The sequence below is a fragment of the Gallinula chloropus genome (genome assembly GCF_964237585.1).
Source record: "Gallinula chloropus genome assembly, chromosome: 4".
Lineage (NCBI taxonomy): Eukaryota > Metazoa > Chordata > Aves > Gruiformes > Rallidae > Gallinula > Gallinula chloropus.
Window position 1 is genome coordinate 34,917,353 of NC_140088.1, and position 27,425 is coordinate 34,944,777.

General features: G+C 43.7%; 1 protein-coding gene across 5 annotated transcripts in view; it reads right to left on the reverse strand.

Moving 5' to 3' along the window:
* The window catches only part of AMBRA1 (autophagy and beclin 1 regulator 1), a gene marked incomplete at its 5' end in the record, with an annotated part of 126,250 nt that overhangs the window by 61,833 nt on the left and 36,992 nt on the right, over window positions 1–27,425 (reverse strand). For all 5 annotated transcript variants that reach the window (XM_084264054.1, XM_084264053.1, XM_084264052.1 and 2 more), the window contains 2 exons: window positions 19,720–19,820; window positions 20,375–20,455. In XM_084264054.1, coding sequence (XP_084120180.1) covers window positions 19,720–19,820; window positions 20,375–20,455 — 182 coding nt within the window. The remainder of the gene's footprint in view (window positions 1–19,719; window positions 19,821–20,374; window positions 20,456–27,425) is intronic.

Here is a 27,425-nt window from a genome sequence, read left to right on the forward strand (position 1 = left end):
TTAACTTCCCAGTCTAGCAGAGTTCGTCCCCATTCAGAGGAATATTTCCACTGTGGTAACAAAAAACTCCTTCACAGGGTTGCCATCATTGCTTAACCAGAACATCCGTACCACCCAAGGCTAATGCTTGTGTCCTCCACACTTGTCACACCACCCACACTGTCTACTAGGTCTGCAGTTCACTCGTCTAACATAGATGCTAGCACAGTATCAGATTAATCCAGCCTTGCCAAAACTGCTTTATATAGTTTCAGATAATTTAGAGCTCCTACAATTTCTTAAGATTTTCTTGTAGAGACTGTTTGTTGAGACACTTGTCAACTTTTGCCTTATTCCATACAGGGAATCATCAGCTCCACGGCTCATAAATTAGTGTGGCCACAGTTTCAGTTCACACCAAGTAATTCCTCCCCTAGGCAGTGTTACAACAGCACCACCATCTAAGCAACCCAGCTATGCCAACAGGTAGATGCAGAATAGGTGCAAAACATGATGGGTGAAACTGCTTTTATAGGGAAGAGCCTTTCCCATTGTGAGTGTGCATTTTAACTACATGAAATCCTATTAATCCAAACAAATCAGTAAGCCAAATGCCTGCTACCGCCTCTGTAGCTCTTACTGCAAGAGCGTGTGCTTAGAACAATTTTAAATGTGCGTGTCTTATGCCAAAACACTCATCTGCAGTGGAAAAAATAACCCCTTCAGCAATATCTTTGTAGAGCACATGCATACCTTATCAACCACCACACTGCAAGAATACAAACTTTCACTAATCTAAGCAGCAGTATGTTCCCTAGAAGGGTTTGAATTCCTGAGATTTAACTGTCTATCAGTACACCACCGAGCTTTCCACACTGGAGTCACTTCTCATTGTGGAAATAGCAGTGTGCAGCGTTAATAAAAGCTCTGAGCACAGCAACACATTCAAAGCCTTGCACTTGCCAGTGAATGGAAGGCTTGCAAAAATTCTTACTATCTCTCAACACATTTCAGGACTGCTGTATTGCAGCAAAAGCCCTGTGCATCCAAACCTGCAGTGAAAACGTTGTGGCAGCTTTGCTGCCACCACAATAGAGAACACTAAGCTGAACAGGCTCAGTGGTTGATTGCATTTCACAGCTGTAGCATCCTGTGAGCAGGACAGATCTGTGGAGGAAATCCTTGTCCACACTGAATCTGTACTCATCTAGGGAGGTAACAATTAAGTCACATGTTCTCACAGAAAAATGTATCTCCATCAGTAAGAATACAGGTCTTAACCTAAATAAATCCATACAATAAACAAAGAGTTTTAAAACAAGTGAAGAGTTGACAGGTGACATTTGTGAAATGCCTGCAAAGAAAACGGGTGCTAACCTTGAGCAGGGGATACAAAGCTGGAAAGACATCTCTAAAGGAAACAATTCACGAGGCATCTTTGATCCCATGAGCAAAAGAAGAGAAGGCAGGTCAGGAACTGAGAAGTAAACAGCAAATCAAGTACCTGGGTCTCACAATGTTTTGAATACTTTCTGATGGAGGAAGTTTTGAGGGCAGTTTGGCACGGTCTAGGTGACAGCAATGGAAACAAGACTCACCACTGCTAGCTTTAATGCACAAAGCAGGTTTCAGCACCTCAGTGATTCTGCAGGGATCTTCACATAGAGCCAATGAAGAGATTCAGGCTCAAGGGATCACCCAGATCCCAGAGGATGCAGAGCAGGACTGATGAAACACACTGGTCCGCACTCTGATGGACCACAGTGTAACACTGTGAAAGTAACAGTGGGACATTCAGAACAGTGATGTAGCATCAGAGATCCTAGAGCACAGCAGGGCTCCACCAAGGAGTTCAGACAAGCTCATAACCTGCAGTGACTTCTGTAGACCAGTGACACAGCTGAGCTCCTCCCAGACAGGTCTAATCCACTGCAATTACAAAAGCAACTCCAAGATGAGAAGAGATTAACCTTTTAGCCCATTATTTAAGGAGTATTAAAAAAAATAATAATCAAACTCAAAGCCATGCACATCAAAACTAAGACAAGTTCAAAGCAGCAGAAGCACATCATAGTTACTGAGCAGGCAGGCCCTTAGCTGCACAGCGGATGGATACCTCGGGTGAGTTTTATTTCTTTTTAAGGCAGACTTGACCTTAATCCATCCTGAGTTACCTCATACTAGTTCCAGAGGATACTAAGCAGACCTGTCCAAGAAGCTGCTATACAATATAAATCACCATGGGTTCCCCACACAGCATTTATAAGCAAGAGCGAAGGGAAATTCAAACGATGAAACCAGGGCAATCACAACTTACTGGTTTGTTGTAAGATTTTAGACTATACACAACAGAAATTTGAAGCAGGGCACACTTTACTGGGGTAGGGTGCCTCAGTCAAAAAAAGAAACTGTGGTGAGAGGCTCCAAGATCCCATCCTACTGCAGCAGAGCTAGAGGTCCAGCAACTCCTAGATCAAAGAATCAGCAATGGTACAGTCTTAGAAGCTGATGAGGTCAGCCTCTCAAGTCCTAGGACTCAGAGTAAAATTACAGTCCAAAAAGGACAATTTTATTAGGGCTCAAGTCAGAGAGCACCAGGAGTCCGGCAATCACAGGAGTGGGTGCGCCGCCGTCCAGTTACAGGTCATTTCTTTGCAAGCAGAGAAGTTATGACAGGGGTTTGCCTTCAGCTTTCACTGTTTCCTGTGTCAATAGATATGTGAGTACCTAGCAAATGACGGGTCTTCTGTGGAACCTCAGGGGCCCAGCTTGGCCAGGAAAAGAGAAACACACTCACCTCACACCTTTTTCATGCCTCCCACATAAATAACCCAAGTCAGTCCTTAGCAACATGTCTTCTACCTTTCAAATTCTTTGCTAATCTGTTCATTCCACCTTGCTAGAATTTCTAGCACAGATAATTATTTGTCAGCCCCCAGCCCTCTTTTTCTTGTGCCTTCCGTCAGAGTAGTCTTGGATTTCCTTCATGCTTTTCAGTGTCCTCATAATGGGGGCCTGGGGGTGCGTAGGTACGAGTGTTGGATGCTTGTCTCCTTCCTCCAGTCAAGTTCCCAACCAGATTTTGAGCCTGACCCACCCTGATACCAGCTCCCATTCCATCATCTTTTGCTAGATGACTAACAAAAACTGTCACCAGACCAATTCCTTCCACTAACACAACCTTCCTCTTCTACTATGGCACCTCAGGGGAGACAGAGATCTGACTGGGTTGGCCTGTCATGAACCAAAAGGCAGATCCTCAAACACAGTGTGTGCACAGCACACTAGGAGACATCACATGGATGGGTGCATGCATGCCCACACCACGAATGCTAATACGAACAATTGTTTGAAAGAAGACAAAGTGTTTCTCCAGCTTAACTGAAACCCACGCCTGCAATCCCAGCTGCCTCATCACCACCTTTGACTCATTCCTCAAACCCTCCCCTCCTCCAGCCTCCATTTCTCTCTGTGCAGAATCTCAGTTGCTTGTAAGAAAATTACCATGTGACATTACTTCCTCCATCCTTTCAACCTTCCCTTCCCCTCCTGTAATTCCTCCCATCACATAAAGAAGCATCTTCCCAACCTTTCCAAGAATTCCACCTGCCTCTATGATTTTAGCCCCATCTCCCTGTTTTGTGCCAGCTTCCTTGCCACGGGGACAGCACATGTTTTCATGCTCTTCTCTCTCCTCTCAATACAAACACACATAAACTTCCTGCATCTACAAATTCCTCAGACTCTGGATCACAGTTTGGATGTCTAGGGTGAGAAGGGGAAATGCAATACCCCAGTGTCATTCTCATCTCTAGCTCTCAAACTGCACCGTGTGAGCTCTCTTCTTCTGTCAAGTCCAGTTTGGATTCTCTCCAGCCTACCTTCCATCTCTCACATACTACCGAAGTTCTAGTGACCCCCTTCCTGGTCAAAGCTCAGGACCAGTAGCCTAATCTCCATCGTTATCTTCTACTTAGCAAAGGTGGTAACATTTCTGATTCTTTGATTACTCTTCCCTTGCCTCCTGTGAACGACTTACACCACCCCCAAATATGCTGAAGAAGACAAATGAGCAATTGTGAACACCACCACAACTTCTTCCACACTTATCTCTCTGCTTGCTGCCAACTCTGAAGTTATCTAATGGGTCATAAGCCACACCTACGTACTCCTTCCCACCCATTGCTGCAAAAACAGGTGGGTTGAAGCAGCTTGATACAGCTGAAATTATACATAGTTTCAGGCAGAGTTTGTAGGAAGGGAAAGAGATGTGAACCTAGTTCCCAGATGAGAAAGAGCTGGACTCAGAAGCCAAGCTACCAGGGAACTCAGGAGGACTTGAGAGCCCAGAGCAATTACACTCAGAGGCTCACTCACAGCTCCTGCTGGTTTTGAGCTCTCAGAAACATGAGATCTCCTGTGTGCCAGGACTGCTGGATCACAGCCCACACCGAGCTCAGCAGGAGAGTGTGTCAACCTACTGCTCAAGAAAGCAAAATACAGCTTTAGTAGCACTGACTTGCAGTTCCTTAAAAAGTTGGTTTAATTCAAAACCAACTCTCCAAGCTCCTGCAGACACCAGAGACCATTCGCACTTCTGCCCTGCTCCAGAGGAGGTAGGATACTAATTTTAAAAAAACCAGGGGGTGTGGAGGGGGTAACATCCAAAGTACACCTCCATTCTTGGTTCCTGTTTATAATTCATCAGTGTACAACATCTCCATTTACTTCCGACTGACTTCTGAGGCAACAAGTTAAAAAGCTGGCATGAGTTTATTCTGCAGTGCTCTCACCCTGACTAGGACTTGTGTTTGTTCTGACCTGTTTCAACCCTCTGCTTGCTTTTCTTCAAGTATTTCCTGTGCCTCATGCAGGACACTTCCCCTCCTTCCACATGTTTAATACCCCCAAAACACTGACAAATGCAGCTTTTATGTTTCAGGAAAAGTCTGCAGCATAAATGTAGGATTTAGCATAGGACAAGAACAGTTGGACCCGATGATCTTAAAGGTCTTTTCCAACCTTGGGATTCTGTGTATTACCCTAGGCTCTGCCCTTGCCAAGGGCATATTCTACAACTCCTCCAGCCTCCATACAGTGAGGGTGACTTCTCAGTGCAGCTCACATTAAGGTAAGATGAATGAACCCACAAGCCAAAAGGTACACAACACTTTCCCATGCATTTTCCTCCGTAATTGAGGAAAGCCAGCAGGCCAGAAGCATGAAACCACAGGAGCAAGCTGGGGTAACAGTGCTACATGGAGGGAAGAACTATCACTGCAGAATCTGCTAATGACAACCTTGGATTCGTATACATAAATGAATACAGTAAGGGACTGAAACATTAACACTCAATTATAAAAACCCCCAAACCTCCAGGATACCACAGAGCAGGATCCAATGGTACAAGCCTGTCTACCTGGGAAAGGGAGCTGAAGATCAGTACACAGCATTATCAGCACATCAGTTACACTATATACATGTTGCCATAGCAAGAGCTTCCTCCATCTCTATGCCAGCGTGGCTTTAAAAATGTCTGTGAAGATATTCTATATTGGGTGTAGCAAATCTGGCTCAGGGTTTGCTTTGTGGTTGGGGTGTTGGGTTTTTTTTTTCCTCTCTCACGTAAAACACACAAGCAAAAATCATGACTTTCTCTTCAAAGATGACAGCGAAATGCAGCAGGCCACTGAGAATTCCCACCCCTCCGCAAAGCGGATCGCACGGGTCCCTGCCTCCCCTCTGCGCTCTGGAGCGTGGGTAATTTTTTATCATCTCCCCTCACTCCCCCCTCCCCGCCCAAAAAAAGGAGGCTGCAAGCTGTGGGAAAATACTTTTATGGCTAAGTGAGCTTTACCACCCACAAAGAGACAGGTCCCCAAGGGGCCCTCACCGCCCACAAAAAGATGAGCCTTTCTGTCAAGCCTTACCCCTTCTGATACAATGATATCTAGAAATTCATCGCTTTAACAATGCACACAAAAGGAATCAGCCTGCACCCTTCACTTTTGAGAACATCATCATCTCTCTCCATTGCCTTTCTGAATCTCAAAGCCAGCTTCAGCTTTCCAGCCACCAGATCAAAGAAAGGCTTACTGGGACAGTCTGTGTCAGCAAATACTACAAGTTTTCTCTGTCAGCGCTTGCTTCCATCACGTGGCACTGGAACAGACTACAGCTTGCGACATGATCCAAACGGCTAGCAGGGCCTCTCCTGCACTTAGACCACTGAAGGCATCCCATCAGGATTCCTGCACATACACCAGCAACTGTGGGACCAGTACTACGCTCATAAACTCCCCCTTGAGCCCAATTCTACTAGTTTAAACACTCCATGTGCTGGGAAAAGATCCACTTGTTTCAGCAATCAGCTACCGTAAGGTAAGAGGTGAATTGTATGCAGCAGGAGTTCGAGAAATAAAAAACCCTACTCCACCCCCACCACCACTCCAGTATCTGCCGCTCATTTCCAGTCGAAATTGGTCTGACATCAGCTTCTGCATCTTTCTATGCCTTCTGTCTACTGAATTAAAGGGTGCTCTATCAGAAATCTTTCCCCCACGTAGATATATCTATACCAATCGAGTAACAACAACTACCTACTACCTCGATTAGCTAAGTACATTAAGCTTATGTCATTCCATAGCTTAAGTTTTCCTCAGCTGACTCTTCCTTCAGCTACTTTGTGTCTGTACTTCAGAAGGGTTCAAGAGCTGCACGTGGATTTGCACACCATCTGGAACAGCAGTAGTAAGACCATACAAAAAGGTAACTGTAGTTTCACAGTCCCTGACATTACATGTCTATATAAGGTCTTGTAGAGCTATGTCATCGTGACAGGAATTCACGTTCCCTTGGTCCATAGGCAATTCCCCAAAGGCATTTTTCCCAAAAGAAACCTTCATGAACTGCAGATGGGACACCCATTACTTGTCTCAAGGCATCTAATCTCAGCCCAGGCTACAATACTACCCGCTTTCCTACAATATACCACTGCTTTGACCATTGCTGAAAATGAATTGACTGCAGGAAAGATCTGCCCTCTAAGTAATCACACTGAGATTGCCACTGCCACATTCCATGTTTTACTAATGAAAGGCCAGAAGTAGATTGACCCCAGACCCCAAACACCTGGTTCTTTGAAAGCCCAACAGCGACAGACTGCTAACACTGAACTCCAGGCTCTTAGAGAGTTCAAACAACTGGCTTGTTTGAAATATGTTTTGCCTCAGGGCCCTGAGTGATTCCACGAAACTGCTTCTTTTAAACTAACCAATATCTTCCCTATGGTTTCAGTCTAAATCAAGGCTTCAAGTACCACACTGTTCCCATTTGAACTCTTCCACAAATGCATATGGAAGACTAGTACCAGGGCTGGTTGCAATAACCCTGCCAATTGCACCATCATCCCTTCTGGGAAACAGAGGGTCTTAAATAGCACATGAAGGCTTTGTATTTGGGACCTCTTAACCCTTCAACAGTACTTTCTCATGTGGAAGGCAGAGTTGTACACATTTCTCTAACAAACTTCTCTCATGGTGCAGCATAGCCAAGCACACAAACATCTCCACAACTCCTGAAATGCAGCCAGTCGCAGACAGTGTCTGGCAGGCTTGAGTAAATGCAGATCTTTCCAACTACTGCTAATCTCAGTGCAGTCACATTTCCAGATACTAGCCAAAAATCCCCTGACACCTCAGACCTCATCAAGCATATCCTGTAGAAACTGGTCTGTGCTGACTCCGAACATAAAAGTTGGGCTCATTCTAATCTCACTGGCAAATAACGTTGCAAATGACGCTCATAACGTGCAGCTGCTAATCCACACCAACTCTTTCCATGGACACTTGTGCTACATAAGTAGGCAACTGAGGGGTTTTCAGCTTTCAGTTCAGCTTACCAAATGGAACTGAAAATGAAAGACTCTTGGCACAAAATAAAGTATCCTCATGGAAAGCTAGTAACAAAGCACTCTCCAGTAACATCTGCTCTCTCTGACAAACCTTGAAAGAGCCAGAAGTCTGCTACAGCAACAGCCACAAGGTTTTACAATAGGTTTAACAGACAATGCCTACACATCCAACCAGAGGCAGCTGTACCTACTGCTGAACTACAGCATTTAACACAGTTTTAGCTAAAGCAAACTCTGTTCTCACCTACACTGAGCCCAACCATCATGTCACTGCTCTTGTGTACTCACACGATTCAGGGAATCAATGAAGGCTGAGGGTAGCAAGGACCTGCTCAGAGCAGGGTGAATCACAGCAAGCTACCAGGGACTATCTCTGGTCAAACTTGGGATATCTCCAGAGATGAGAACTCCACAAACACCTTGGACAACCAGTTCCAGCATTTGATCACTATCACACTTCCAAATGGAATTTCTATTTGTGTCCACTGCCTTTTGTCTTTTCACTAGGTGCCACTGAGAAGAGCTTGCCTTGCTTGTCTTAGTTTCCTCAATTATTTATACACATTGACAAGCTCCCCCTCCCCAAACACCCTTCCCTCTCCAGGCCCTCAAGTCAGTTTCCCATCCCATACTTTTGTGGGCCTTTGCCACAGTCACTCTATGTCCATGCCTTTCTTGCACTGGGGGACCAGAACTGGGCAAAGCACTCAAAATGCGCCCCTACCAGAGTTGAAAAGAGGCACCACTTCCTCAACCTGCTGGCTATGCTCTTCCTAATTCAACCCAGTATACTGTTGGCCTTCTCTTCTGTGAGGGCACATTTGCTGGCTCATGTTCAACTTACTGCCCATCAGGACCCCCAGGTCCTTCTCTGCAAAGTTGCTTTCCAGCCTGTACTAGCGGATGGGATCATCCCTTCACAGATGCAGGACTTGGCCTTTCTCTTAATTTAACTTGAGATTTGTTGGCCAATTTCCTAACCTATGACACTCCCTCTGAAGAGAATCACAACTTTGTTTCATTACTTACTCCCAGTCTTGCCAATGGTACACTCCAACCCACCACCCAGGTATGAAGATGTTCAACAGTATGCACTGGCCCCAAGCAGATCCCTGAACAAGCCAAAGTCTGCCTTGCTGAAGAGCTTTTCCCAGCAGTACTGTCCTGTAGATATCTCCTTTTTTATCTGCATATGCTCAGAGTGGGTCCCTTTTACCAGTTTTGAGGTATGAAATCTAAAGAGCAAGGCACAATGAAAGGTCTGGAAAACATCCAGTTACAAGACATGAAGCTTACAAACAAAACTGGATTACAGTACTCACACATTCACTTAGCTAACATGTTAGCTTCTGAGACACACAGAACAATGTTTTAAATGCATCCAGGAGCTACAAAACACAGTGGCACAAAGCTCTGCTGCATTGACAAAACTCTGCTGCATTGACAAAACTGCCACATTATCTTCCTACAAACAGGAAAATCAAGATGGTTTGTTTCTCATAACACCAAAAGGCTACCTGTGGAGTCCTGCAGCCGTTTTGGGTATGAAATCTGGGAAAGGCAGCATTAAGGAGTGTACCTACAACGTGTCTCCTTGTATCACACCTAGTACAGTTTCTTACCTACTCTGTTAAATACAGCTTGTCGACAAGTCCAAGGTCTGTCATGTCAGCGTACAACACAGCACCAAGGGACATTGAATAGGAAGGGGAAGAAATTAAACAGATCACAGCACTGAGCTACAGAAAACTTGAGGAGGAAGTCCCATGAGTCTTTATTGAGCACCTGAGACTGATGTGGTGCGAGAAGGGGCTCCTAGAGCAGGCACATTAATTCACTCTGTAAAACCAAGTTCCATACTCCTGGAACAGTGCACACCAAATAACGCAGCAGCTTCAAACTGCAGAGGCAGAAACCAGGAAAAAAAATAATCCCTATCACACAGGCTCCGTTTTTCCTGAGCACCGCATTAAGCAGGTACTGGCTGGCTGGTCTCAAAATAGCCATTAATACTTGCAGTCCAGAATAAGTTTTTTTTTAAAAAAACAAACCCAAACAGAAGCAGACCCCAAGCAAAGAAACCAGAACAAAAATCTGCAGAAACAGAGGAAGTGTCCTCCTAAGAAAACTTGATTACCTGCTGGAGACAGTGGCAGGGTTTGTGTATTGGGAAGGGGGGGGGAGGCGGAGAGCACCTCCCCCTTTTCAGTGGATAAATGTAGAAAAGAAAGCAAGCAGGTGAGCAGCACTGATCAGCAGCAAAGCTATAAGCTCCCTTGGCATTGCCACTCTGCCAAGCAGTATTTACTGCTGGAAGAAAGTACATGAGAAAGAACACCCACCATACAAACCAAACAGCTGTTGCTTTTCTTCCTCTCAGAGTTCCTGCTTGCTCGGCTTCTTACATCACCTTTGCCGCTGTCCTTTCATCCCCTCTGCTCAGACTCCTCTTCTAGCTATCATCCTTTCTGCACTCAGCCGCCTGGGCAGAATGCAACCTGCCTAATTATAGGCATCTAAGGTATCCACAGCAGAAAAGCGCTCTTCCAAAGCCCCCTATATAATCAGCAATAAATAGACTGGCAGCTCCACAGAAGATTCAGAGCACCTAAATTTGGCTCACCTTCAGGTGATGAATCAGAACAGAAGCTTCTTTTTCTCTGCTAACTATACAGGAAGCTTATCCTCCCCAAGTCAAATGTCCCCAAAATTAAAATGTAAATACCCCCCATGGTGCACATAGCTGTGGATTCTTATCTCCAATTGACTCACATCCCTCTCAATTAACACATTCTCAGATTTAGCAGATTGAGATGAACTACTGCTCGAGCTGCAAAAGCATAAAGGAAAGACACGAACAAAAAAGACTGAGCAAAACCAAGCTTTAAAGCACTAACAAGCACTATTTTGTTTGACAGTCTAGTTCACCTTTATTGTTCAATATTTAAGAGGCTTTGGGACCATCTTCAGCTCTCAGGTATGAAGAGACAGCTCTTTCCATATAAAGGCCTCGATACACAAAATACTCTTACAGATTTTAGAAATCAAATTGAATTTGGACTCATTGAAGCCTTGAGAGCATTTCCTCTGGTCTCTGGAATAAAATAGGGGATAGCATCTTGCAAGGGTTCTGATGCAAGTTTGTTCCCTCCCCCCTCAGTCTCTAGTGCTTCACACTCAATGTCCCAACCAAAGAATTTAAACTGGATCAGTTCACAGCTGACAAGAGAAGTGACTCTGCCCACAGAGCACCTCTGCTGCTAAATGGAAGCTGCAAGCAGAGAGGCACAGAGCAAGCATGGCATTATAAGCAGCCAGCCAGATGGGCGTTGTTCCATTCCAGCGCAAAGTACCCAAGAGCTTCCTCCCTGCCCCTGCTTTCTGCATGCCACAGTGTTCAGCAGGAGAGGACATCAAACCGATTTGTAACCACACATCCTCACTGTGGAATGGGAGGGAAAAGCTATCTGGAAACAACACACACACCACCTCTCCATTGCGTATGTTAATGGCTTTCTCTCAACTGCTACCTACCATCCACATCCAGGAGACATCTAGCTAGACAGAAGATCCAAGCCTCCTTTAGCTCAGAAGAGCATTTATCTGCATCAAACACAATGCCACCATTGTGGGGTCTTTACACAAGACTAGTATTTCAGAAGAGATGGCCTGTGGGTCATTCAAATAACAATATGAACTACCTACCCACCTTTATTGTGGGTAGGTACAGCCAAGGTACAACTCTGCAGGGTGGAAGGAGAAAAGGGGCAGCTGGACTGTCAATTAGAGCCAGGAAAAAGAAAAAAAAAAATCAAACTTATTGGTGTCTTGCAATAGAGTGAAAAATGATCAATGTACTATAAAGATGGTCCTGCTAGGGAGAGCATAGCATCTGTGGAATAAATATCCAATCCCTGTGTAGCCACAAAGGTTGTTTTCTAGGCTTGTTTTTTTAAGCATTAAAGTGATTTCTACCTTCTGGGAGAGGGATTTCGTTTGAAGAATGTTTGCTAACAAGTTCACCTTCTGACCACAGACTCAATGCAGTACAACCTTGTATAGCCACGGCTACAGAACCTAAGAAGTAGAAGGCAATAATGGATATAATACTAAGATAAAGTTCACTCACAACATATGGCTTTATTGTCCCTTCATCCAATCCCTCGGACACTAAACTATCAGGTGATTTTATATATGAAATGCTCCACTATGATGGAGCAGCAACATTAAAAACCTTCATGGCCAAAAGTTGCTTTAAGAAAGCGGCAGTTGGAGAGACACAAAGGCAGATGGGAGCTGAGGTCCAGCAGCTTACCTTCGTGAAACCTGCAAGCATGGCAGCAGAACACCTGAAGCAAGTTTAAGTGAACACCTAACATGATTAAAACATCTTTGCCACGCTTCCAAAGCTTCTGAAGACAGCAGGATTTAAGTACCATACTGAGATACCTTCCACATTGAGGAAATCAACAACTCCAAGGATACCTCTCATGAGTTTCATAAAGGCACACTTTCTACTCCCTACTGCAATGAGTTTGTCCATGCATTTACAGTGCAGCACTACAGCCTCTTTTCCTCTTTACGATTCTGCATGAAAGGCTGCACTTCCACAGAAATCAAAGTTTTCTCGAGTCTGTGATGAAGGCAACAGATTATCTATAGCTCTCAAGTTGCAGAAGAGTTTGAGGCATATTTTAAGACTCTTGTGTCATTTAGTGTCCAATCACATAGATCACAAGTACCACAGGGAATGAGGTTACTCAAAGGTTCACCCCTTTCCACATCAAGGAGTATCCAAAAGAACAGAAGCACAGTGTAGAAAGCCATACGGCTGTGTTCATGGATTGTATTACTCTACAGACCTGTACTTCATGAAAAGCAGGATTAGATCAGCATACTAATCCAAATGCATGTTGTCTTAGATGAACAGGCAGAAGCAAGCTAATAGCAAAGAGCTGCTGATGGACAGCTGAAGGCACAGACTCAAAACAACACTCAAGTCTTGGGCAACTGTGCAGAAAGCCTTGCCAGAGAATGTACATGTACTGATAGAAAAACAAGGGTACATCTGATCTCATCAGCTTTTGCTAGCCCTCTGGAGCTCTACAGTCATCTTAGTCCTACTCTGTACAGTTCTGCATCACTGCAAGCACATTTTAAGGAAAGGGCACCTCAAAACAGAGTTCACAGCTCACTGACACCATATGCGACAGAACCCACTTAGGTCAAGACGACTTGAGCCACAGGAGGCAATCACACCTGCAATGCCAGAGGAACTGGAGAATCTGTCTGCAATGCAGTTTCCAAGGCAATCAAAGCAGCCTCTTATTATGATTACTTCCATCATTAGAGCAGAAGTGAAAGGTTACTGGGCTAATTCTAGCTGCAGCAGCAACCAATACTCTATATCCAACTGTACATATCACAGGCTCATCTACATCCCTTGTAACTGGCTTTAGGGTAGAGCCATTCACTTGCATTTGAACATCAGCCCCAAACACAGCTAGAGCAGTGAAGAGACTGGGAACGTGTGCCAGCAGGCACCTTAGCTAGTGGCTGTGGTTCAAAAATTTGACTGGTGAGAGGCCATCACCCTAATTCTTGTTAAGACAGCTACTAAATGCTCAAACAAATCTTCCTGTCACAGAAGGACAACATTTATCCACCATTTTTGCTACTTTTCACAGAATCATTAAGGTTGGAAAAGACCTCCAAGACCATCTAGTCCAACTGTCCCCCTACTACCTATATTACTAACTAAACCATGTCCCTAACTACCTTATCCAATCTTTCCTTGACAATCTTGAGGGACAGTGACTCCACCACCTCCCTGGGCAGCCCATTCCAATGCCCAACCTCTCCTTCTGAGAGGAAATTCATCCTAATTTCTAACCTGAACCTCCACTGGCACAACTTGCAGCCATTCCCTCTTGTCCTATCACTACTTATCTGCAAGAAGAGGCCGAGTCCCCGTTCACCACAGCCTCCTCTCAGGTAGTTGTAGAGAGCTCAGGTCTGCCCTCAACCTCCTCCAGGCTAAACAGTCCCAGTTCCCTCAGTTGCTCCTCATAAGCCTTGTGTTCCAGCCCATTCACCAGCTTTCCTCCTGATGAAACCTGAAATGCTCTAACAATCGTGCATTACTCACTACTGGCTGAAGTACAGAAATTCACTTGAAGACACACTGACCTAGAATTCTCCCAGGGAGCCAAACTTTGAAGAATGGGATAGCTTATGTGATTTTTGGGAAAGCAGCAGCTGAACATTACACTTTGAAGTCCTAGATCCCCCAAAATGGCAGGTTATCAACTAATTTTTAGCTTCACCTACAGCCTCACCCCTACCCTAGTGCAACAAGGCCAGACAGCTTTGTTTGGCAACCCCAGGAGAGATATCCAAAGCTGAACTGTTATCGCTCTTGTAGTGGGTCATATTCTGAACAGGTGCTATGGAAAGAGCTGTAACAGCAAGCTGGTTCTTTGAATACATGCCAAGTGTTCAGTCTCTGGTCTGAATCTATTACCCTGACAATAGCAATTAAAGTCACTCAAAACCTGAATGTGTAGAGTGCCATATCTATCACTCAGTCTCTAAGCTGTGCTGAACCTGGATCTCCACAATGAGGTAGAGAACTCAGAGCAACTGTGTTGGATTGCATTTGAACAGACAGAGTCTGGTGGCAAAGCCAGGACAGGATGGGTGCCCGTGCAAGGAAGAATACTTTGCCTGTTTAGATGCACAGAACTGAATAGATGCCCGTTGGGGTCTAACCCCAGCCAGTACCTGAACACCACACAGCCACTCGCTCACCACTCCTCCTCCCACCCAGAGAGACAGGGAGGAAGATGGAAAAAAACCAAACTTGTGGGCTGAGATAAAGACAGTTTAATAGAATACCAAAGGAAGATAAGAAACAATAATAATAAGAAATAATAATGATGCACAAGTGCAATTGCTCATCACCTGAGGAGGGAAAAAAACCCAACCCTAATGCCCTGTCTCTGAACAGCAACCCTATCTTCTGGCTAGCATCCCTCGTTTTATACTGAACGTGATAGTATACAATATGGAATTATATGGTCAGTATAGGTCAGCTGTCTCAGCTGTGTCCCCTCCCAGCCTCTTGTGCACCTCCAGCTTCTCACACCAAGCTTGTGATGGGTTGGTGTGAGAAGCAGAAAAAGCCTTGACTCTGCACAAGCAGTAACCAAAACATCTCTGTGTCACCAAGAGTTCCCAGCACAAATCCCAAACAGCCCCATACTAGCCACTATGGAGAAAATTAACTCCTTCCCAGGCAAAACCAGCACAAAGCCTATTAAACCCAAGTGAGGTGAGACAGAAGCATTTCACAAAGCTAGATAGCTATCACAATCCAGTAAACTTGCACCTGCAGGTCTCCTGCTAACAAGAATGTCAATAAACTGACAATTTTTAAAGCCTCCTGCACAGTTCCTTGGCAAACGTTGATTTTCTTTCTCCGCTGAGTTTCCACTGAACTGAAACTAAAGCCTTCTTTGTTCCACTATACCATTAGCATGTCTCTGTCTATCCCAAATAGTCAATTACTATAAAGCCTAAAGGAAAAATTCACGTAGGTAAACAAGAGGTCATAAGCTTTTCAGTGGCAATAAAGAGGATCTTTTTAAAAAATGTATTTACTGATTTAAAAAAAACATACTAAAATGTACATCTGTCTACTGTCAGATATCCATGACTTGGTCCCTAAATTACTTAGCGGTATCCTGCTCACAACATGACTTAAGATAAATTTATTAAAACCTATCCTAAACAAACAAAAAGCCCACCAAAAAACCCCAACCACAGCAAACCAAACCCACCAACCAAACTGAACAACATCACCTCCCAACAAGAACGTGTAGAAATATTCAGCTTTAAAAAAAAACCCCAAAAATAGCAGTAGGAGGTGGTAAACACAAGTAAGCTGTGTGTTTCTTGGATCTAGAGCCAGGCATGTTAACACTGCTGAACTCTGTAGCAGTTCAAACTCCTGTTACAAAAGGTGTAACCTCATCCCACAGAAGTGCTATCTTCTAGGAAGCACAGCGGAATCAAAGGAAAACAGACAACACTCTGATGGCCTGCAAATAGCAGAGAACTCAAGAGACTAGATGACTGAAATGGCCCTAAGATGTGTATCCCACTCGCACTACCTGACACAATGGGCCAAGTCCTGTTGAGTGAGAAGCCAAGATGTATTTCCAGCTTTCATCATCACTTTAGCAAACAACCACTTCAACTAGCCTTCCCCGTATGGATGTTTCCTTGAGACCACAACCCCATCACTTACGGCAGGAGAAGGGAGTCCAGAGGGCAGCTTACAGCCCACACCACCAAGAGTATTAGAAGAGCTGCCAAATGAACTCTCAGGTTTTGTGATGAGTCTTGAAATAAAAGCGTAATGTGGAAGACTGAAAAATACGCTAGTGTTATACCAGTATTTTAAAAGGTTGAAATAGGATGAGACATGTCAGTCTTGTCAGCCTGACATTGATTCCAGACAAAATAATGAAAAAGCTGATATAAGACTCAGTTAATAAAGGATTAAAGGAGGACAGTGTAATTACTGCCAATCAACATAGACTTTACAGGAAAATATAACTTGTCAAACTACCAACACTTTTTGGTGTGATTACAAGTTTGAACGTTAAAGGTAACAATGTTGATGTAATATATTTTCACATGGTGTTTAACTTGGTGCCAGAAAGCAGTGATGCAGCGCATCGTATCAGCTGATAGGTCTAAACTGCACCAGTATATAAGGATTTGGGCAGGGACGCTACTGGGGCTCGTTGTTGTTCCAGTCCTACATGCAAATTAGGCTGCTGGCACAGAGATAACTCTTGTCTGTCATGTTGACTAGTATCACTTCGTTCTCCCCCTGAACTCCCACCGACTCTACCCATCTGTTACCACCTTTGTCATACTTTGTGTGGAAGTCCCTTGGTGCTGGGATGGCCACCACCACTCCATGACTAGTACAATGAACACTCCAATCCCGACCTCAGCCCTGCCTGGCACATCAGACTCATTCTGCCAAACCCACTGTGTTGTTGTACTAGCCCTGTCTGCTTAGATAACCTGTAATTTTTAGCGGTTCATTAACCCAGACTGCTCTAAAGAATGTATTCGCATGGCAGTCTGCCCTAGCACAGAGCTATTGTCTGTAACAGTTGCACAAGAACGATACTTAAACAACAAAGCTGTTCATACAAAGCAGAGAGCTGAAAGTAAACGTGGACAGAACTCAACAGCAGCAGCTCTGACATTATGAAATTTAGTCAGCACAAAGTAATTCACAAGATGCTCCCTCCCCACTTCTTGTGCACCTCCTCGCTGGCAGAGCATGGGAAGCTGAAAAGTCCTTGACTTAGTATAAGCATTACTTAGCAACAACTAAAATATCAGTGTGTTATCAACATTATTCTCATAATAAATCCAAAACACAGCACCAGCTACCAGGAAGAAAATTATTCTCTCTCAGGTGAAACCAGGACACATACCCATAAGATTCTGTCTGCTGCTTTCATTTCCTCTCTGCATCAGCAGTAAGTGGGGCAGGGGACAGGAACACAAGTGTAATTGGGCATATTTTCCCAAACAACACCTCTCACTTACAGTTGACCACAGAAGTCTATCCTCGGTTTTTAGAAAGCTGTCAGGGTCGGAATAGGGGCTTTTTTTGGCACCTTTTCTCAAATGCCATAGAGGTTACATAAGAAATACATTTGGCATTTATGCATTTAAACATAATTCAGAAATGACAGTCTAGATACAGGGTAGGATGAAGCAATTTAAGGCACTCAAGCTTAGATTAACCTGTGTTAATAGGAAGATGGATGATTGATTTTTCCCTCAGCCCAGGCTGGCAACCTCATCCGTAACAACCAGCCTGGGTTAAGTAGTTCGGAACTCGAGTAGAGGTTTTTCACCATGACAGTGAAGAAAGAACTACCACAAGATTTGGCACAGGCTAACTGAAATGGAAAGTCTATTATAAGCACTGCAACTTTCAATGGCTCAAAAATATAATACTGAAAATGACAATGCTGCTGACCAAGAAAGTCTTTATTCTACAATTGCTGCCTCATTTTATAGTTCTCATCTTCCAAGCCTCCACCTAATGTTTACAACCTCAACCCTTCTGGTTTCTGCAACATATTAACATGTTTTTGAGCACAAATGTAAAAGATATTTTGAAAGCTGAAAGCGTAGGTACAGACTAAAATAAACAGACTATTAAAACAACGTATCACGAGCAGCTGTCGCATTACAGGAATTAATTTTATGTTTAAGTCAATAAAAAGCCTTTACTGTGGAGTCCCAAATATTCCAGTGTGAGGTTCCACCACGCTGTAGGAGACAAACAAACCTTGCCTTACGCAGGCTCAGCACAGCGCTATACAGAAAGGGATTCATCTTGTTTTTTGAAAGTTCCACGATTAGAATTTCTACCTTCTTTGTCTTGGTGTACACACAACAAATAGTAAGGAAGCACATGTATTTTGGGGCTCAAATTCCCCAAAAACGTGCAAGGAGAAAAAGCTAGGCTGTTTCCCAGCCACCAAGGAACAGGCAAACTGTGGGGAGGGCTGGAGGAGGGTTGAAGACAGGTGTCTCCAGCAAAGCGGGGCCACACAAGTTCTGCAGTGTTGCCTGGCAGCAAGTAATTATCTGCCAGTGTGCTGCTTCCACGTGCCAACAGCCAAAGCCCACACAGGCAGCAAGCACGGGAGAGTACATGCGTCAGCTAAAGCTACAGGCTAGCTCCAGTCTCTCCTACGGGAACAACACAGAGGTCTTTGGAGGCTAACTGTTGGATGAGCTCTGCAACAGCAAGGTCTGTGAACCACGCAGTCAAACCAAAAATGCCCAGAGAGATAAAGATCTGGGAGGTACCAGAAATAAATCAACCCCCAATGGTTCCACCCCAAAATGACTGGGAAAACTCCAGTGAAGACTCTTAAGAACAGGTTAGATAAATCCTGTCCAAAATGGTTTAGGCACACTCCATCATGCCTTAGGATAAGGTAAAGGGTCACGCGGCCTCTTGAACAAACCTTTCATCACTTCTTTCAGGGGCAGTCCTATGATTACCTGCAGGAAGGAAGGGACCCATATTCCAACCTACCTGTCCATACATCATCCCTTATTCTCCCCCAAGCTCCGAAATGACTTCCATGCACTGGGGTTAATTACAGAGCAACTAAGACGCAGCCAAAAAAGACCCACCCTTGAGATATGTGTCATCTATAACCATCTCATTCATGAACTGCCAGAGTGCCATACTCCTCCTCTTCCCCCCACCTCCCTTCCCACCTCCGCCTGCCCTTTAAGGCTCCCAAATGCCTGTGCACTGTATGTGGTGGCAGCTGAGTTTTTTTAATATGCATTTATTAAGATCCTAATTGAATCCCGCATTGCCTTGTGTGCGTCTTGCCAGCCGGAACACGAACAAGGCACCCTATAATTCAATTAGAAGGACCTGCAGCAAGCTGATCATTAGTCTGTCAGGTTGTTAAGGAAAAGACATCTAGGAATAGGAGAGGAAGTTAAACAAAGGGAGAACTGTTAACAGCACCCCTCCACAGTTCATGCAGAGATTCCCGTACTTGAAATGTGGAATCTGCAAAGTCCAGGCACTTGAATGATAGCTCATCACTCCAACAGTCCCTTCCTTTGTTTCAGGCAACTTAAATAAAACCTCAAAAGTTGAAGTTAGATTTTTCTCATCAATCCTCTGCTCAGATTCACAAGAAAAATACCACTAACCTATACTACTACTGCAAATAAGGAAGTTTCATTACCTGCCAAAACCCTGTTGACAGAGGAATGGGTGGCCAAGCCAGGCTGTCCCCGTTCATGGAAAATCCCAGCATAAGGCAAGTACTCTGGCAGTAAGAAGCGTCTGCAAAACAAAGAGAGGAGGCTCACATTATGACAGACATCCCAGTGTACTACAGCACTGGACAGCATCCTCAATTGCTTTTAGGAAACACGACTATATTCCAGTAGACTATAGTACAGGGAAGGCTAGACTCCTCTGCTTAGTCAACCACTTCACTGCTCCAAACAAAAGGCAAGTTACAGATTACACCCTCCTCTGATCAATGTGGCTGTGAAAAAAATCAGCGTTAAGCAAATCTTTTACCTCCTACAATAGTTTCCTAATCTCAAACCAGCACACTGTGCTGCGAATCTCTGATCGGATTCTTTTATCCTCCTATTCACGGGAGCCCCAACCTGCAGGTAAGAAGCGCTAAGGCCATGCTGTCCTTCAGATGTCCCAGGATGAGCTGATAATACTAGCATGCCATCTCAGGGGTCCCAAAAACTGCAAAACAAGGAGTACAGTAGACCTGTGCAAGAAAAGGAATCCATGTGAAAGCACCAGAGCACTGTACTGCAACTGGTACCTCCAGGATTTCCACACCCTTTCACTCTTACATGAACAAGCCTTACCTTGGAACAAAGCGTCCCAGTGATGGAGCAGACATGCGGGCGTTCCGGGGAGCTCGGTGCCTGGATCGGTCTCCATTGTCCCTTCAGCAAAAGAGAAAACAATTATTGTACATTAAAATTACGATGTAACCAAGTATTCTTCAAGAAAATAAAAAAGCAACATCATCTAGCCATCCTGACTATGCTCTGAGACTTAATAGTTCTCTTGTGCAAGTCACACACATCTAGTGTCCCAAATTTACACAACTTACTGTACCGACTCCTGACAGTTTTACAAATGGGTATCCTAATGTCCACTTTCTTCATCATCTAACAATGTCAATCACCCGAGTAAATGAACAAGAAACCTTAGAATTTGGGCCAGGAGAGCAAAACAAGACACCCCAGTCCTTATGGGACCTTTCAGTTAGTCAAAGAGACATTAAGTTTCACATTTTCATTGCCAGGAGTGCAGGCAAAAGAGCATAATCTGAAAACTATTATTCTGTGCTCCTTCCCTCGAGGTGCAGTTTAAATGCCATCACAGTTTAAGATAATCTCACCTTACAGAAGCTTCTCCAGTGAAGTCAGAAACATTAGACAGTGTCAAACAAAACTGTTCCCCCTCAAAAGTCCCTCTTGTGCGGTTTCCCAATAAATGTCTGGGCCTCGGGGAAAGAGGGGAAAGGGTCTAGCACCTATTGTGCTGCAGCACATGCAGGAAAAGTTGTCTTCCCCAGGAGAGCAGTGCAACACCAAACAGGTTACTCAGAGGCTGCAGACCTGCCATCCTTGGAAGTCTCAAGAGAGTAAAGCCATGGCTCACCCAGTCTGACTTTGGCAATAAAAAAACCCCTAAAACAAGCAGGAGGCCAAATGGGAGGACCTCCAAAGTCTCCAGCAAACAAAATTTCTGATACTGCATTCATAGGTCACAAGAGGACCTGCAATTAGACAGCATTAAAAATAATGAGGCTCCACCAGTGACTCTAGAGCTCTGAAACAGGCCTCTGCAGTGCTTTGTTCTCCATTCAGAAATTTACTCTCTGCATGACCTTGCTCAAGTAGCAAGCCTGTTCTCCCTGGATTGCAGATCCCCATCTGTAATTGCAGCCCTACTTGTCTCCTTCTCAGGCAGTTTTGGGGAAGAGTATTAACTTGCAGAGCCTTGGAATCACTAGGAAACTAAATATTCCTTATGCAACACACTAGCGGCACATTCCTAACCCACTCCACCAAGCTGTGCATTTTAGAATTTTTTTTTGTTTTGCTTTTTTAAAGTCAGTGAGCAAGAAACGTGGGCTGAGAAGAAAGTCCATTACGTGGCTGTTTCCCACACACTTGAGGAACCAGGAACACAAGAGCAGAGGTTGTTCTGCAAAGCTTGTTAGCATTTCAAACTATTTCACCAAAACAAAATCTAAATCCAAGCTCAAAGCTTCCATTCCTCCTCCTACTGCAGACACAGCACTTGCAGTTCACAGCCAAAGCCCCACCTCACCCCGAGGTTTCTGCATAAGCAGCAGGGTTCCTGAAATCAGACATGTGAAAAGCTGCTGGGGTTCTTTTATCAAACCTCCAGCCTATTAAAAGATGTGGATCAATAACAGGAGGAATCCTACCAACTTGGGTGCTGACATACTGCTTAGACTTTTCCTGCTAAAGAGAAAAAGCCAAAAGGGAGATAGAAGTGTCACGTTCCAGATCTTGCCACACATGGGAAAAGCTAGTGAAAGTCAGAGATTTAAGAGTCCATGTAGCACTTTCTGAAACCGCACCGATGTGTAGCCCTGGGAGAAGAGCAGCAGTCTGATTGTCAGGGTCTGCATTTCATTTGGACATTTACTATAATTAGAAGACTTTTCTGAAAGGGGCAAATATTGGCACAAGGAGCAACAGCAGGATGACACTCCACAGAACTCTGCGGATGAAGAGAAACACTGCGGTGGGTTACAAAAGGAATGAGGAATTAGCTCCAGCAAATACAAGAATATAAAGGTGCAAAGTCTCCTACAGTCCAACTCAAGAGACCTAAAAGAACCAGTTGTTCAAGTTTTTTGGTTTTGTTTTTTTAAATGCCACTAGCCAATGCTGTTAGCACCCACAAAAGCTTTTTTGGACAGAAATTTTCTTATCTGTGAGACTTTCTGATGTGAGAACTCCACCCTGTGCTGTCCATTCACTGTGTGTATAGCCCTCCCCCAATACAAAAGCCTAAAAGGGAAAAAAAAAATAGAAACTAGACTTTCCTTCAGTTTTCACCATGACAGACACAGCCTCTACTGATCCAAGAGACAGCAATCTATTTTTAACATCCTCTTAAAATAAAAAAATTAACAAAATTAAAACTCACCACACCCCAACTGCTGCTGCCCCAAAACTCTTAACAGCAGAACTGGGAATGAGAAAGAGTGACTACCCTTGGAGAATGTTAGAGTTCCTATTTACTGTAATGGAAGTGTAAGACACACTTCCCTGTGCTAAAGAGGAATATTACTAAACATTACTCTGAATCACTAATTTACAGAGTCATTTATATCTAAATTCCCATGCTCAACTACATGCAAGAGTGTTCTTAAGCGTCTAGTGCCGAAAAGCTAGAACAGCTGATATTACCCTGGTGCCAGCTGAAGATTATTTCTGCACCTTCTAAAAAGGAAAATAAAAAAAAAAAAATCCCTACAGCTCAGTGAAGATGGGTGGCACTGTGTTATTTCTGTCCCACATACAGCCTGCTGACAGAGGGAGGAGAGCAGATGTTAGCACGACTGCAGTGCCAGCGTGAAGCACGGCAAGAAATGAAAAGTTTCTAAAGTTCTCTAAAGTACTGCTGAACGCTCCACTTTCTATTCAACTACCTACAGGCTCATTAACTAATGATGTGCGGTGGACAGTTTAATTAACATAGCTGGTAAAAGTGGATGGATCCCTCAGAGCGCGTGCATCTAGATTTAAAAAAAGCTTCTTCTGTAAAGCAACTCAATAACCTGGCTTAAGTTAATGAAACAAATCATACCACAAGAGCTGCAACCGGGCTAAATAGGTGTCCTGCAATGCCCTTTGTTTTAACTGCACCAAAGATGAATAGCACAGGGAAACTTCTGTAGTGAAAATAATAACTACGGAGGAACTAAGCAATCCATTGAGCCGAGAAAGAATCAGAAGTAATCAGCATATAAGGTAACAAGGGAGACTTAATACTATAATTATTAACAGACTCATTTGTCTCAGGAGGAAAACTCTAGGAACCAACAAATGGTCAAAACAACTTCAGCTGTCTGGCTCAAAATTCAGGTTATCCATAATTTGTTCAGGTATCAGTGTGGGACACGTCAAAACAGCGATACAGAGAAGAGCTGGTAGGGGAAAAACGGCATTAACACCAACTCAGAATGGAGTAGGAAAAGAAAGCAATTCCCAAACATTCAGGGGATCTATGGACCTTTAGTAGGGCATAAGAAGGATGAAAGTTTAGGATAAACTCGATAAGAGAGTCAAACCTCCTTGGATTTTTCTGCTACTGGTTTCTTTGCTTGTTGAGAGAAAAGTTGACCAATGTAAACACGACAGCTCTGGAAACTGAGATGGAGAAGCAAATCTTTGCACCCTCAAGTTTGGAGGAAAAAGCATTCTCTCTCATCTGGTAACTTGGCTACTGCATTGATAACTGAGCGGGTATGGAAAATAGTCAGGACTGTCAGAAAGGAAAAAAAAAAAGCTATGCTCTGCTTTTGTGTCTTGGCAGGAATTCTCTTTAATATTTAGAGATTGTTGTATCAGGAAGTGAAATTAAACACACAGCACGGGGTTTCTAATGCAATCTGTTGGTCTAACTGTTCCCATTGTAGTCAATATTAAAACTCCCACTGACTACACAGCCAACAGAATTAGGTCAACAATGACCATTTTGAAAAGCCATTTAATTATTAGCCAGCACCAGTAAGCCACGCAAGTTCAGCAGAATCAAATTATATCGGACCAAGCCAATTGTTCCATATTTTCAGCATTTTATCGTGTTTCATGCGATCCAATTTAAAATGCTAAATCAATTTCTATTGCAGAGGTTAGACACTTCCATACAATAGAAATGCTAAATAATTGGTTAAGTGGTATCTACTAATATCTTTAAATTTTGGCACTGGATTCAGTTGCACCATCTTGATACAAGAGGAAAAAACCAAACCAGAATAATTTTCTCAGTATTTCAAACATTAAGTATCTCCACTTACTCATTATCATTTTTTTAAGACTGCAGGAGGTTACTCTGGAGGAGATAGCACGGAGGGCAGGAGCATCACAAAGGAGGTTTCCAGGTAACTTGAACTTGTTTGGCTTTAGAGGTTAGTCAAGACCAACCCCCAGGCCCTCTAAAGAGCGTACCTGGAAGATGTCATACCGAACTGATCCTGAAATCTTTCAATTTACAGGATTCACTGTTGATTTAGGTAAAACCAGATGACATATGTCTTGAGAAGGGTATACTCACAAGAGCATAGGACTACCAGCCAAAGCATATACTATGTTTCACAAAGGGTAGAGAAATAGGAGAAAAGGTGGTACAGGGAACATTGCATTTGTGGGTGATTCTATTCTAAGAGCATGTCAATCACTTTCCAGCACCGTTCTGATGAGTAAGGGAGAGGCAGTGATGGGAACACTATGATAGAAACTTAACTAGCAGCTTTACAACTCAGAGGTGCAGCCAGTACCAGAACATGTTAAAACTTTAGTTCTTTTTCGGTTTGATCCTGAAAGATTCTGAGCATCACCTACAAATGAAGTCAGGGAAAACTGGAAGTTTCTAGGAAATAAGCCTCTCAAAATAGAGGTAAACATGAAATAACCCCCTGGGATTCCAAATACTTCCGTGAGATACAGGTATGCTAGAAGACAAAAGGGAAAAGCCACACCACAAGTTGGTTGTAACCCTGCAGAGACAAAGTAGCTGGAATAATATCTCCTGGATGAGCAGGACTAGTCTCAAAACCACCCCAGTTTCCATCCAGTATATGTTACTTTACTCATGGTCCTTCACTCTTGAAAAAGTTGTTAACTCAATCCAGGAAAAAGAGGACCACCCTGCTCATAACTCTGAGGACAGGGGTGTCTCACCTAAAACCAGGATTATGTTTTAAGAGAAAAGATTCAAGACAACTGACCTTTGAGCAGAGACCCTTTTCCACAACTAGATACAAACAGACAAGTCAGGAGCACTGCTCCTATCAAAAAGGGTATAAGTTTTGACATCCACAGATATGAACACAATGAAAACCCTGATTTAAAAGAATATACTTAACGCAGTAAAAAGGAAAGGCAAAAAGATAAATTTATCTGCCCCTCTTTGAAGGGTATGACCATTACTGGAGAAGTACTTAAGGCAGAACAGAAGGAGACAACAAGGAAGAAGGAAATTTCAGCAAAAAAGCAGCATCTGCTACACGAAAAGCCTTTCCTTGCACTAAACATAGCAGGACTGTGGAGCAAGCTCCCAAGTATAACACTGGAAGCCAAACAAAATTGAAGAACTGCAAAGAGCAGCGCTACCCTGCCGGAAAGACGGGAACTAGAAGAGATCTCTAACACAGCTACTTAATACAGTAATTGATGAAGAAGTTCGGTAAGTCACCAGAGACGCTGCCCTTCCATCTTCCTATGTTCTTTTGAAGGCTCAAGTCCCAGTTTTTCACTAGCAGCTTTTTGAAAGGAACATCAGGGAAAACTTGTGTCTATATATCAGCCAAAACTTCCTATAAACTGGTAGGCTGCTGACTTAACTAATGACTCTCCTGACCAGCGCAGAACAAATCCCCCAGCCTTGATTACCTCTCAGAGGGCTGTTCAGGAGAAAATGTATTTGCAAGATTAAAATGGCACTTCAGAAGATCAAGTGTTTCAGAGAAGCATCACATGAGAGGATTTATCACCTGGTCAAGAGAAACAGCAGCACTTGCCCATTAAATGCCAAGGATTAATTGCTTCAGAGAAAGACTGATTTGGAACCAGAATTAAGCACTCACTCTTATCTAGGCACAGTATCCAGTTGTCTCTATTTAAATCACCTCACTGCACGGCAGGCTTACAAATTGATGACATGTTTTAGAGTAAGGCCAATACACTTCATAGTTACAGCAAATGATTAGAAAATGGAAACATCAGAGCCCAGAGGAAGGCAGAGAATCCCTACACCTTAGCCTAGACATGGTGCACAACTGCTATGGAAATTTAAATCAATGTTTAAAGAGGAAAAAAAAAAATTAAAACCCAAACAAAGCATCCAGCACTACAGGTAGCCCTCCCTTGAGACCCCTGAATCAGACATTTTCAAACATTCATCCAAACACAAACTTGAGGAGGGAAAAACACCACTACGGCTAATGCTAATTACTTGGGAGCTTCATAACCAGTGTTCCTCGAACACAGCTGGCAGCGCAGACGTGCAGTCGGGCACTCCATCAGGCTTCAATACCTGAATAAAGTGTCAAAAGCAAGCACCAACTTCTTTATTGGTTTTTTTCTTTAAAAAAAGAAAACAAACATGTTGCACTGTTATGCTACTGCTCTTCCTAAGGAAACAGGTATAAAAATATGCAGACATGAAGAGAGATACGGAAACTGCACAATCAACGCTAACTGATTAGACCTACAGGCCTGAAGCACACTAACCACTGTGGGCTCTGGGTGGCCAGTGACAAACTCCTAACAGCTTGCTTTCTAATCACTCCCCTTAACACCAGCCATCACCCAGTAGATGACCTGGCTTAAGAGTTTCAAAGACACAAAATAAAAGCAAAAGGAAAACAATGAACAGAAGTAGCAGAAAAATTCAGTTCTACCATCTTGACATCAAAACTGTTTCTACGAGCACAGGCAACCAACAGTCTGGAAAGTGATGAGAGCTTTTCTGGCAACTGTCATCTTTCAAAAAGCACTCATTCCCTCACCACCCTGCTATGAAGACACTTGCCTTGCTGGAATGTGACTTACTGGTAAAACAGCATTATGCTGGTGAGGTTAGCAATATCCTGCAGTGCTGCTGCAAGGAAATAGTCATTGCCTGTCACTGCATCCAGGC